Source organism: Carcharodon carcharias, chromosome 12 (genome assembly GCF_017639515.1).
Source record: "Carcharodon carcharias isolate sCarCar2 chromosome 12, sCarCar2.pri, whole genome shotgun sequence".
Classification (NCBI taxonomy): Eukaryota; Metazoa; Chordata; class Chondrichthyes; order Lamniformes; family Lamnidae; genus Carcharodon; species Carcharodon carcharias.
This window is the reverse complement of record NC_054478.1, coordinates 13,544,788-13,559,148: the sequence shown is the minus strand read 5'-3', so window position 1 is coordinate 13,559,148 and position 14,361 is coordinate 13,544,788. Positions and strand designations below refer to the sequence as shown.

General features: G+C 44.7%; 1 protein-coding gene across 3 annotated transcripts in view; it reads left to right on the top strand.

The window, feature by feature from the left end:
* LOC121284857 (ATP-binding cassette sub-family B member 6, mitochondrial-like) overlaps positions 1 to 14,361 on the top strand; it is a 219,282-nt gene that overhangs the window by 92,771 nt on the left and 112,150 nt on the right. For all 3 annotated transcript variants that reach the window (XR_005944560.1, XM_041200687.1, XM_041200686.1), the window contains exons 10-12: positions 207 to 332; positions 645 to 721; positions 12,501 to 12,564. Coding sequence is in view for 2 of the 3 variants with exons in the window: in XM_041200687.1 (XP_041056621.1) it covers positions 207 to 332; positions 645 to 721; positions 12,501 to 12,564 (267 nt within the window). In the remaining variant the exon portion in view is untranslated. The remainder of the gene's footprint in view (positions 1 to 206; positions 333 to 644; positions 722 to 12,500; positions 12,565 to 14,361) is intronic.

Here is a 14,361-nt window from a genome sequence, read left to right as displayed (position 1 = left end):
TTATGAATTTGAGCATTGGTTGGATTGGCATTAAACCAAAAATGCTAGAAACACTCAGCAGGTCAGGTAGCTTCTGTGGAGAGAGAACTAGAATTAATACTTCAGGTCAGTGACTTTTTATCAGTGGATTAATGCCTTTGGTTCATTCACATTAGCTCCTGGAGCTGAAAATGCTGCTTGTGTTTCTCAATATTATTCCTATTTAGACGGCAGAATGGAAAACGAGTGCCAGTCTCGCCCTTCTAAACCAAACACAGAACATGATCATTGGCCTCGGACTGCTCACTGGATCACTGCTCTGTGCCTACTTTGTCACAGAGAAAAAACTTCAGGTAAGCAGCTTCTCGCATTCTGTCCCAGTATTGGAAATCGGATCAAAGTTTTCATTTTTAGTAAAAGTATCTTCTATGTATTTCACACCCTATTTGTGTGCTTTACACCTTGCCCGACAGTTAGTTCTCTCCGACCTATTCTCTGTCCTGTAGATCCCTCGCTGCTATCCGGTGTGGCCCTCTTGCCTTGCCATGTCAATCCATTGCCTTATGCTATTGATGCCTCGCCTTCTCCTGTGATCCATTGTTGAAAATCTCTAATAAACTTTTTCAATATTCTAATTGAATGCGTGTTTCTGCTTTTCTGCATAGGTTGGTGACTTTGTCCTGTTTGGGACTTACATTATTCAGCTTTACACACCCCTCAACTGGTTTGGGACCTATTACAGGTGAGATATTTCCATTTGCCTCCTTTGTTATTCTAATCTTCTACTGCCATCCACTTCCTTCAGTATAATCCTTTACTACTGCCATGTTGTCTTTCACTGTGATCCTCTTGCCCTGCTTTGCATTCCCTTACTCTAACCCTCTCATAGTGCTGCATATTTCTTCAGTATAATCACTTTATAGGGCTCTGTGCCTCCTACACTATAAACCCCTTACTGTCTTGTGTTTTTGCATTCTAATCTCACAAAGTGTCATGTGTTCCTTCACTACATCTATATATAATGCTGCATGCCTCCTTTACTCTAACTCTGTTGTATTACTGTGTTCCTTCACTGTATCCCTCATGTATTATTGTGGGCCGCCTTCAATCTTAACTCCTTTGCACTTCCCTTGAAGCACAGATCATTTAGTCAAGTAGCTTTCTCTCATTTCTGCTTTATAATTCCTCGGTCCATCACTGTTCTGGCTCAGTAACTGTGTATTTGGTGTGACATATGTTTAGTGGGTTTCTGTATTTCTGGTCGTTGACCAGGGTGTGGAGATTTTCTCTGTTTCACATTAGTGGGTCAGCTATGGTGTTTCTTTGCGTCTGTATTGCATGAGTAAGAGGAACTTGTTTTTGAAATGAGCAAAATTTGAGAACATACCTGTTCAATTAGAAATTAGGCTCCCACCTGTGGTTCCCATTGAGGTAGAGAATCTTTGAACACTGAGGATGAAAAGCTATGTTTTTGAAAGCTAGTGAGCAGCCAAGAATTCCATACATATGTGTTCCCTGTTCTGCACGCTCTGCAGCACCTTTCCAAACAGACCTAACTCATTGAGAGAAGCAGAGAATTGATCCTCTCACCAATGTGTGAAATATGTTATTTTGTAAAGTGTTCTGATGAAAGGCCATTGACCTGAAATGTTAATTCTTTATCTCTCTTCACGGATGCTGCCAGATCAGCCGAGTGTTTCCAGCCTTTTCTGTTTGTATTTCAGAATTCCAGCATCTGCAGTTATTTCATTTTTGTCTGTAAACCACATTGGGACTAATGCTTGTCTGCTTCATTAATGTAATTGGACATCCTAGCAACCATAGGATGTTTGTTTCGGAAGCAGATGAGTTTGCCATCAATCCAGCTGTTTTCCATCACAGCCACCAATAGATATCAGATGTTAGTTGGATTATAGCTGGTGACTCCTATTCAGTCTGAGTGCAGGATAGAGAACCTATAAGAGTTCATAAGACATAGGAGCAGAAGTTAGGCCATTCGGCCCATCGAGTCTGCTCCGCCATTCAATCATGGCTGATAAGTTTCTCAACCCCACTCTCCCCATAACCTTTGATCCCCTTACCAATCAAGAACCTATCTATCTCGGTCTTAAATACACTCAATGACCTGGCCTCCAAGGCCTTCTGTGGCAATGAATTCCATACATTCACCACTCTCTGGCTAAAGAAGTTTCCCCAAATCTCTGTTCTAAAAGGTCTTCCCTTTACTCTGAGGCTGTGCCCTCGGGTCCTAGTCTCTCCTACTAATGGAAATATCTTCCCTAAGTCCACTCTATCCAGGCCTTTCAGTATTCTGTAAGTTTCAATCAGGTCCCCCCTCATACTTGTAAACTCCATCGAGTATAGACCCAGAGTCCTCAAACATTCCTCATATGTTAAGCCTTTCATTCCTGGGATCATTCTCGTGAAGCGCCTCTGGATTCTCCAGGGCCAGAACATCCTTCCTGAGATATGGGGCCCAAAATTGCTCACAATATTCTAAATGTGGTATGACCAGAGCCTTACAAAGCCTCAGCAGCACATTCCTGCTTTTATATTCTAGTCCTCTCGAAATAAATGCCAACATTGCATTTGCCTTCCTAATTACTGACTCAACCTGCAAATTAACCTTAAGAGAATCTTGGACTAGGACTCCCAAATCCCTTTGCACTCCAGATTTCTGAATTCTCTTCCCATTTAGAAAGTAGTCTATGCCTGTATTCTTCCTACCAAAATGCATGACCTCACACTTCCCCACGTTGTATTCCATCTGCCACTTCTTTGCCCATTCTCCTAACCTGTCCAAATCCTTCTGCAGCCTCCCCGCCTCCTCAATACTACCTGTTCCCTCCACCTATCTTTGTATCATCTGCAAACTTAGCCAGGATGCCCTCAGTTTCTTCATCTAGATCATTAATGTATAAAGTGAAAAGTTGTGGTCCCAACACTGACCCTTGCAGAACTCCACTAGTCACTGGCTGCCATCCTGAGCTGAGAAGGGCGACCCTTATCCCCACTTTCTGCCTCCTTCCAGACAGCCAATCTTCTATCCATGCTAGTACCTTGCCTCTAACACCATGGGCTCTTATCTTACTGAGCAGCCTCCTGTGCGGCACCTTGTCAAAGGCCTTCTGGAAGTCCAAGTAGATAACGTCCATTGGCTCTCCTTTGTTTAAACTACTCGTTGCCTCCTCAAAGAATTCTAACAGATTTGTCAGGCATGACCTCCCCTTGATGAAACCATGCTGACTTGGCCCTATTTTACCATGCACTTCCAAGTATTCTGAAATCACATCCTTAATAATGGACTCTAAAATCTTACCAACAACCGAGATCAGGCTAATCGGCCTGTAATTTCCCATCTTTTACCTCACCCCTTTCTTAAACAGGGGGGTTACATCACATTACATTTACATTGGTGCAGAGAGATAGGAAGCACTGAAAATAAGACAACAGCAACCTACAACCCTCTACATGTGCTTTGTGTTGCATTAACTCTGGGCCCTTACACAATCCTCACTTCCTTTACCCCCCCCATTGGCGGTTGTGCCTTCAACTTTCTAGGCCTTAAACTGTAGATTTCCCCCCCTAAACCCCCCTATCTCTCTCTCTCTCCTCCTTTAAGAAACTCCTTAATCGCTGTCTCTTCAATGTCTCCTTCTTTTGCTCAGTGGCAAATTTTTGTCAGATTATGTTCCTGTGAAGCTTCTTGGGATGTTTTGCTAAGTTAGGGTACTAAATAAATCCAAGTTGAAAATGAGACTGTGCCCCAGGGAAGGCTTTGGCATAGTGGTATTGTCACTAGGTTGGTAATCCAGAGACCCAGGGTAATGCTCTGGGGACCCGGGTTTGAATCCCACCATGGCAGATGGTGGAATTTGAATTCAGTAGGAATCTGGAATTAAAAGTCTAATGAAATAAATAAAAATCTAATGTAAAAACCCACCTGCCTCACTAATGAGGAAGATCTGCCATCCTAACCTGGTCTATATGTGACTCCAGACCCACAACAATGCTGTCAAGGGCAATTAGGGATGCAATAAATGCTGGCCTGTCCGGCAACACCCATATCCCAAGAACGAATAAATAAAGAAATTAATACTGTACCTTCTCAGTTGGTAAAGGGGATGGGCCAAGAAAGGCCCAGGTTCAATCCCTGATATGTGGTGACCTAGCTGATCTCAGTGTCACAGTTGACCCCCAGAATCTCTGGTCAAGAGAGAAGAGAGTTAAACAGCTGTATCCTGGACGCAGCCAGCACCTTCAGGAGAGATGAGAGAGAAAAAGAAACTATAACTCTGTGAGAGAGAATATCAGTGCCTTCAGGAAAGGGGAAAGCGAAACCTAGTGCTTATCGCCTTGTTCTCAGGAACAAAGCTTGGTCCAATTTTGCACCAATAGAAGACACTGGGTCCTTTGTGGTGCTTTATTACATTTTAAACACCACAAATCACGCGATGAATGTATTTGAAATGCAGTGACAGTGATTATGTTATCACCTGTTTAATTGATGGAGCAATGTTGGCCAGGACACAACTCTCTGCTCTTCTTCAAATAGTAGCTTAGGATCTTCAGCATCCATTTGAAATATCAAAAGAGGCAAGTAGGGCCTTAGTTTATCATCTCATTATGAAGGGCAGAATCTCTGGCACTTCTTCAGGACACTGAAAGAGCCTAGATTATGTACTCAACCTCCTCCTGATAGGAGACTCGAATCCACAACCTGCTGAACCTGAGCCATCATGTCATATAATGAATCCTCAGATGCTTCAGTTCCTTTCAAACTTAAGCCTTCTGTTTCTGTGTGTGTTAATGTGTCAAACCACAACATGTGGCAAGAACAACCTGAGTGAAAATCTGAGGTCCCTATAGTCTCATTGCGGTGTCCCCAACACCAGTAAAATAAGAGTAAACCTCAGTAAAATACCACACGATTGCTCTGTACAGGAAGGAGTCGAAGACACTAATTAGTTGGAAGATTTTCACTCTGTTCCCTTTTAATTATGCAGGTGATTAAGGTTTTGTGTGGGAATACAGTGCTGTTGATAGTTTGTATGTACGCCATTTACTTTTACCCTGCATCTCTTGGTCCTTACTCTGCGGTTTCAAAGGAAATACAGCAGCTGACGATCCGCAAATAGGATTTTGAGGAGTCATTGGGAGAGCAATTCATTTGCATAGTGCTAGTGGGTGCCTGATCCACTGTGGGCACACCTGTCACCCATTGTCAAGTAACCCCAAGATGATATCCATCTGTCATTTGACCCTCTGTGTAAGGGAAGACAGGAGCAGGATGAAAACTTTCTCTTGAGAGGGCTAGCCCACCTCCATCTGCCTGGAAGACCCATTCACCCGATAGGGACAATGTACATTTATTTAGTGTCCCCATCTCTCTTTGTTCCTCATTCCAGTCTCTAAGCTGGGAAAGGAGGCCAATTACCGCCCCGTAAGTCTAGTCTCGATTATCAGCAAAGTGATGGAAGGGTCGCTGACAGTGCGAAGGAAAGGCGAGGCGGTGGAATGGTGGTAATGTCACAGGACTAATAATGCAGAGGCCCAGGCTAATGATCTGGGGACATGAGTTCAAATGCCACCATGGTACCTGGTGAAATTTAATTTCAATTAATAAATCTGCAATAAAAAGCTAGTCTGTTATAATGACCATTGTTGATTGTCATAAAAACCTATCTGGTTCACTCATGTCCTATAGGGAAGGAAATCTGCTGTCCTTACCTGATCTGGCCTACATGTGCCTCCAGACTCTTAAATGCCCTCTTAAATGGCTGCTACGTAGTCTAATAAAAAGAATGCAACCGAATGGACCACCGACCAGAGACCGAGGCAGCAGAAAAGACGACAGCATACTCAGCCCTGTTGACTCTGCAAAGTCCTCCTAACTAACGTCTGTGGCCTTGTGGTAGAGCTCTCCCAATTTTGGCACAAAGCAGTCAAGCAACAGCCTAACATAGTCATACTCTCAGAATCATGCCTTACAGGCAGTGTCCCAGACATCACCATTACCATCCCTGGAGATGGCCTGTCCAACCAACAGGATGTACCCACCAGAGGTGGAAGCTGAGTGGTATACAGTTAGCCCTGGGGGTCCTCAAAATTGACTCTGGACCCGATGAGGTCTCATAGCATCAGGTCAAAGATGGGCAAATAAACCTCCTGATGGTTACCATCTAACGTGTCCCCCTACCCCCCACCTTTCCCCCCGCTGATGAGTCAGTACTCCTCCACATTGAAAACCATGAGGAAGAAGCTCTGAGAGTGGCAAGGGCACAGAATGTACTCTGTGTGGGGCACTTCAACGTCCATCACCAATATTGGCTTGATAGCAGCACTATTGACTGAGCTGACCAAATCCTAAAGGACATAGATGCTAGACAGGGTCTGAGGCAAGTAGTGAGGTAGCACAAAACAGGGAAGAATCTTATTGACCTCATCTTTGCCAACCTGCCTGTTGCAGATGCATCTGTCCATGAAGGTATTGTTAGGAGTCTCCAGCACACAGTCCTTGTGGAGACGAAGTCCCATCTTTGCATTGAAGATACCCTGCATCATGTTGTGTGGCATTAGCGCTATGCTAAATGGATAGATTTTGAACAGATCTAGTAACTCAAAATTGGGCATCCATGAGGTGCTGTGGGCCATCAGCAGCACCAGAATTGTACTCAAACACAATCTGTAACCTCATGGCCTGGCATATCCCCACTCTACTATTACCATCAATCCGGGGAATCAACCCTGGTTGAATGAAGAGTGCAGGAGAGCACCCCAGGAGTAGCACCAGGCATACCTAAAAATGAGGTGACAACCTGGTGAAGCTATGACACAGGACTACTTGTATGCCAAATAGTGTAAGCAGCAAGCGAAAGAGAGAGCTAAGCAACCCCATAACTAGCAGGTCAGATCTAAGCTCTGCAGACCTGCCACCTCCAGTTGTGAATAATGGTGGACAATTAAGCAACTATCTGGAGGACGCTCCACAAATATCCCCATCCTCAATGATGGGGGAGCCCAGCACATCAGTGCAAAAGATAAGGCTGAAGCGTTTGCAGCCATATTCAGCCAGAAGTGCCGAGCGGATGATCCATCTCGGCCTCCTCTGAGGTCCCCAGCATCACAGATGCCAGTCTTCAGCCAATTCAATTCACTCCACTTGATATCAAGAAACTGCTGAAGGCACTGGATACTGTAAAGGCTATGGGCCCTGATAATATTCCAGCAATAGTAATGAAGACTGGTGCTCCAGAACTAGCTGCGCCCTTAGCCAATCTTTTCCAATATAGCTACAACACTGGCATCTAACTGACGTTGTGGAAAATTGCCCAGGCATATCCTGTACACAGAAAGCAGGATGAATCCAACCCGGCTAATTACCACCCCATCAGTCTACTCTCGATCATCAGTAAAGTGATGGAAAAGGTCATTGACGGTGCTATCAAGTGGCTTTTACTGTGAAATAACTTGCTTACTGACGCTCTGTTTCAGTTTCACCAGGGCCATTCAGCTTCTGACCTCATTACAGCCTTGGGTCAAACATGGACAAAAAAGCTGAACTCCAGAGGTGAAGTGAGAGTGACTGCTCTTGACAACAAGGCAGCATTTGATTGAGCGTGACATCAAAGAGGCCCTAGCAAAACTGGAGTCGATGGGAATCGGGGGAAAAACTCTCCACTGGTTGGAGTCATACCTAGCAAAAAGGAAGGTTGTTGTTGGAGGTCAATTATCTCAATCCCAGGACAACACTGCAGGAGTTCCTCAGAGTAGTGTCCTTGGCCCAACCATCTTCAGCTGCTTCATCAATGACCTTTCCTCCATCATAAGGTCAGAAGCGGGATGTTCACTGATGATTGCACAATGTTCAGCAACATTCGTGACTCTTCAGATACTGAAGCAGTCCATGTGCATATGAGGCAAGACCTGGACAGCACGCGGGCTTGGGCTGCCAAGTGGCAAGTTACGTTCATGCCACACAAGTACCAGGCAATGACCATCTCCGATAAGAGAGAATCCAACCATTTCCCCTTGACATTCAATGGCATTACCATCACTGAACCCCCCACTATCAATATCCTCAGGGTTAACATTAACCAGAAACTGAACTGGACCAGCCATATAAATACTGTGGCTACAAGAGCATGTCGGAGGCTAGGAATTCTGTGGTGAGTAACTCACCTCCCGACTCCCCGAAACCTGTCTACAATCTACAAGACACAAGTCAGGAGTGTAATGGAATACTCTCCACTTGCTTGGGTAAGTGCAGCTCCAACAACACTCGAAGATTAACATCATCAAGACAAAGCAGCCAGCTTGATTGGCACCCCATCCACCAACTTCCACAATCACCCTCTTCCTAACCGCTGTGGGTGAACCTACTCCACAGGGACTACAGTGGTTCAAGAAGGCAGCTCACCACCACCTTCTCAAGGGCAATTAGGGATGGGCAATAAATGCTGACCTAGCCAGTGACATCCACACATCCTGTGAAAGAATTAAAAAAGGTGTCCCTTCTTCCAGGTTCAAACATTTTCGTTCTGTCCCTTACAAGGGCAACTGGGATCTCCCTAATACTGTGAATCCCCTTGATATGTTATGGTTTCACAGGCTCTGGTATATAGTATCTCGCCCAAATAGCCATTTGGCTGTTTGACCATGACTGAGCCTGAAACCCATCCTCAGGTGCAAATAATGTAAAATCAAATGTCACCAGATAGACCGTTGAGGCCAATTAGAGTAATTCTACCACCTACCAGTTGAGACCAGGTAACTCAACACAGACTTGAGGCCGGATTTTCATCAGTGAAGCGGGAATTGAGATTTCCCGACATCGCGATCCTGCCCCCTATTCGTGAGTGCCAGCCAAAGCTATTTTCATGAGGTGGTCCCTGCCTGGAGTCATCTGCTTCTGGCCAGGTTAAAAGGCCTGCCTGTATTGTTGAGACATTGGCCCAGTTCTAGAGATGAGCGTGAGCCCCCCTTAACCCTCTCGCCAATACCACCCCATCCCCACTTCACCTCTTACCACCCCATACCATCCCCCAATCCACTCAACGAGTATCCATTATAAACAGAACTCACGAGCCCTATAATAACATTCGAAAGTCTTTGAAAAGCTCATAAATCTGTCAAAATGAACAAACTTTCCACTTTGACAGCTGTGCCACTTAAAAACATCCTCTTTGAAAAGTTCAAAAATCTATCAAAATAAGCTCACGTTCCCTTTGACAACTGTATAAACCACTACTACTGTGCTGAATCCAGTAGTGTATAAGAAGTATGCCAAACATTCACAATGATATTCTACTGAACAACTGTCAACAAACCTTCCTAAGCAGAATCCATTAAAAACTTTGAACGTAGAGAGAAGCTGAGATATCTGTCGAAGCTTTTAAACAGTCATACTGATGGCTGAGCTGAACTTCAAGGAATAGAATTCAAAGCAATGAAGACATTGGATAACATCAGATCTGGATTTCACTATTGCACAATGCAGAATAGCACTTTATCTAGGTGGCAATGTACTCTAATGCATCAGAAGCCTTTTCCACCTTCACAATGCTGTTCTTTCCCTTGACAGCTTGCCAGTTGTCAGAAGTAACAACCTTACGTACGGGTAGTTACCTTTTCAAAAGCGCTACGATCACTCAGTGGTTTAAAAACATGTACAACTTATGGTACAGCATTTCATTATGACTTGTGAAGTGGTCAACACCTTTTGTACTGACCTTTTCATACAGTTCTTGCCTCCAAACCATGGCTCCCCCATGGTTTACCACACCTTTGTGCTGGTATGATTCACATCACCTTTCAAAACCAGCCCAATCCATCAAAATTGTAGGTCTAAAATACCCATTTCTGCAATGTTGCCAGCAACGTCAGGACATTAGCGTACAGGCTCGCAGTCCACCTCTTTATCCCAGACCAGTGAAAATTGCCAGTGCCGGGAATTTGGGGCAGGAATCATGTATTCAGGACCCGCCCATTACTTTTAAAACCCGTCCGATGTACTTTGGTTCTACATCAGGAGATGGAAATCCAGCCCTAGCTGTCAACTGTAGTTCAGTGGGTAGCATTCATAGCTGCCAATCAGAAGGTTGTGTATTCGAGTCCCATTTCAGAGACTTGAGTATAAAATCTAGGCCAACATTTCCAGTGCAGTAATGAAGGAGTGCTGTACTGTCAGAGGTGGCGTATTTTGATTGAGAAATTAAACTGAGACCCTGTCTGCGCTGGAATGTATGTGAAAGCTCTTGTGGCACTATTTGAAGAAGAGCAGGGGAGTTCTCCCAGCTTTCCTAGCCAATATCTATCCCTCCACCAACACCACGAAAACGGTTTACCTGGTTATTTATCTCATTGTGTGCAAATTAGTAGCTACATTTCCTGAATTACAACAGTGATTTCACTTCAAAAAAAGTACTTCATTGGCTATAAAGTGCTTTGGGTGGCCTGAGGTCGTAAAAGGCATGCAGATCTTTTTTATATATTGCTTGGGATGAGAACGTCACTGGCAAGGCAAGCATTTGCTGTCTTCTTGAACCACTGCAGTCCATCTGGTGTAGGTACTCCGAGCGCTGTTAAGAAGAGCGTTCCAGGTTTTTGACCTTGTGAAAGTGAAGAAATGGCAGTGTATTTCCAAGTTAGGATGATGTGTGACTTGGAGAGGAACTTGCAGGTGGCGGTGTTCCCATGCATCCACTGCCTTTATCCTTCTAGGTGGTTGAGTTTGCATGTTTGGAAGGTGCTCTTGAAGGAGCTTTGGTGAGTTGCTGCAGTGCATTTTGTGGATGGTGCACACTGTTGCCACTAGGCAGCCCTGGTGAAGGTGGTGAGTATTTAAGGTAGTGCCTGAGATGCTAATCAAGTGGGCTGCTTTGCCCTGGATGGTGTCAAGCTTTTTGAGTATTGTTGGAGCTGCACTCATCCAGGCAATTGGAGAGTATTCCATCACACTCCTGACTTGTGTCTTATCGACAGGCATCGGGGAGTTAATAAGTGAGTTACTTTCTGCAGACTTCCCAACCTTTGACCTGCTTTGTAAACACAGTATTTATATGTCTGGTCCAGCTTAGTTTCTGGTCAGTGATAACCACCTGGATGTTGGTGCTGGTAGATTCAGCAATGGTAATGCTAGTCAAGGGCAGATAATTAGATTTTCTTGTTGCAGATGGTTGTTGCCTGGCAGCCTTGGATGTTCATTGCCTGACATTTTATATGGCATGAATGTTTCTTGTCACTTATCAGTCCAAGCCTGAACGTTGGCCAGGTCTTGCTGCATATGGGTATGAACTGCTTCTGTATCTGAGGAGTTGTGAATGTGCAATGATCAGCAAACTGGGAAGGCCATTGAAGCAGCTGAAGATGGTTAGGCCTAGGGCTCTACCCTGAGGAACTCCTGCTGTGGTGCTCTGGAACTGAGATGATTGACCTTCAACATCTTCCTTTATGCTAGGTATGACTCCAACCAGTGGAGGGTTTTCCCCCTGATTCACATGTTTTCAATTTTGCTAGGGCTGCTTGATCAAATACTGCTGTGATCTTGAGGGCAGTCACTCTCACCTCACTCGTTGAGTTCTGCTCTTTTGTCCAAACATGGTCAGGAGCTGAATGACCCAGGTGGAACCCAAACTGAGCATCAGTGAGCAGGTTATTGCTGAGTAAGTGCTGTGTGATGGCACTGTCGGCGACACCTGCATCACTTTGCTGATGATCGAGAACAGACTGATGAGGCAGTAATTGGCCAGGTTGGATTTGTCCTGCTTTTTGTGGACATGCTATACCTGGGCAATTGTCCACATTGTCAGGTGGATGCCAATGTTGTAGCTGTACTGAAACAGCTTAGCTAGAGTTGTGGCTAGTTCTGGAGCACAAGCCTTCAGTTCTACTACCTGGTTGTCGGGTCCATAGCCTTTGCTGTATTCAGTGCCTTCAGCCATTTCTTTTTTTCTAATTCCTTCATGGGATGGGGGCCTTGCTGGCTGGGCCAGCATTTATTGCCCATCCCTAATTGCCCTTGAGAACTGAGTGGCTTGCTAGGTCCTTTCAGAGGGCATTTAAGAGTCAACCACATTGCTGTGGGTCTGGAGTCACGAGTAGGCCAGACCAGGTAAGGACAGCAGATTTCCTTCCCGAAAGGATATTGGGGTACCAGGTAGGCTTTTACAACTATCTGCTAGTTTCATGATCGCCATTACTGAGCTTAGAAATGCACCTGTTTCTTTCTTAGGGGACAATCCTGGAACCTTGCTCTTTGGTATGCTTCTCCTGCTCACTGTGCCAAATGTGCACAATGGTTGCAGTTCCAGTGGTTAGAACTTCCCCTGTCTAGGACATGAGTGGAGTAGACTTATTGTACAAGGGACCCTTGACAGTACTGTAGAAGCAATTTGTGCAGGGCACTGGTTCAAACCTGTCTCAGAAGGGCAGCAGATATATTGGGTCACTGCTTTCACTTCAGTCCTTTTAGAGTTTTTGAATTATTAATTGCAAATGTCTAATCTTCCTCTGCCCGACAGGATGATCCAGAGTTCATTTATAGACATGGAGAATATGTTTGAGCTCTTCAGAGAGGAACAGGAGGTAGGTAGCTTCGCTAATAGTCTATTTTTAATTCTGATTTATGTAAATACAGAAGTGTAACTGCTAATGAGCTGGGGAGGCTCCAGGAAAATGAAGGTTTGGGAAGTTCCTCTGTGCTCCCCCAATTCTGTGCTCCTTGGGCAGCCCCAGCTTCCTTTGCTGCACCATTGGCGGCTGTGCCTTCAGCCACCAAGGCCCGAAGTTTTGGAATTCTCTCCCCAAACCTCATTGCAGCTCCACCTTTCTTTCCCCCCTTTTAAGACAATATTTTAAACCTACCTGCTTGACCAAGCCTTTGGCTCAGTCAATTTTTTTTATCTGATTATGCTCCTGTAAAGCAACTAGGGATGTTTACTACATTTTGGGTGCTTTTTAATTGAGAGTCGTTGTTGAGCTGCCAGTGATTTTAGATGCTGATTGGAAGGGAGTGGCGTCACACACAGCATTTAGCCCTGGATGGTGAGGACGAGCTCTAGATCCATTCAGCCAGGAGGAAAAATGTGGACTGTTGGATATAGAATCATAGAAGGAGGCCATTCAGCCCATTGTGTCCATGCCAACTGACAAGTAGCCATCCAGCCTAAACCCACATTCCAGTTCTAGGTCCATGGTCATTGTCTTGTAGTTACGGTGCATCGAACATACGTGCAAGCATACAAATTAGGAGCAGGAGTAGGCCATTTGGCCCCTCGAGCCTGCTCTGCCATTCAGTAAGATCATGGCTGATCTGATTGTTGGCCTCAACTCCACATTCTGCCTACCCCTGAAAGCTTTTGACTCCGTTACTCAAGAATTGATCCTGCCTCTACTGCTGTCTGGGGAAGAGGGTTCCAAAGATTCGCAACCTTCTGTAAGAAAAAATTCTTCTCATCTCTGTCTTAAATGGGAGACCCCCTTAAAATATGTCCCCTAGCTCTAGTTTCTCCTACATAGGGAAACATCCTTTCAACATCCACCCTGTCAAGTTCCCTCAGGTTCTTATATACTCCAATAAGGTCACCTCTCATTCTTCTAACCTCCAATGAATACAGGCCCAGTCGGTCCAACCTTTCCTCCTAACATAAGCCCCCTGCCCATCCCAGGTGTCAATCGAGTGAACCTTCTCTGAGCTGCTTCTAAGGCATTTATATCCTTTCTTAAATAAGGAGACCAAAACTGTACACAGTGCTCTAGATGTGGTCTCACCAACGTCCTGTACAATTGCAGTAACACAACCCTCATATATTATATTTATATTGCATTCCCCTTGCAATAAACGACAACATTCCTTTTGCCTTCCTAATCACTTGCTGTACCTGCATTCTAACTTTTCCTGATTCATGTACCAGGACACCCAGATCCCTCTGTACCTTCTTCAATCTCTCTCCATTTAAACAATACGTTGCTTTTCTATTCTTCCTGCCAAAGTGGACAAGTTCACGTTTTCCCACATTGTATGTCATCTTCTGATTTTTTTTCCCACTCACTTAACATATCTATGTCCCTTTGCAGACTCCTTTTGCCCTCTTCGCAACTTACTTTCCTACCTATCTTTGTGTCATCAGCAAATTTAGCAACTTAACATTCGGTCCCTTCATCCAAGTCATTGATATAAATTGTAAATACTTGAGGCCCCAGCATTCCACTCGTCACATCTTGCCAATCTGAAAAAGACCCATTTATCCCTACTCTCTGCTTCCTGTTAGCCCTCCAATCCTCTTTCCATAATAATATGTTACCCCCTACACCATGATGTCTTATTTTGCATAGTAACCTTTGATGTGGCACTTTGTCAAATGCCTTCTGGAAATCTAAGTA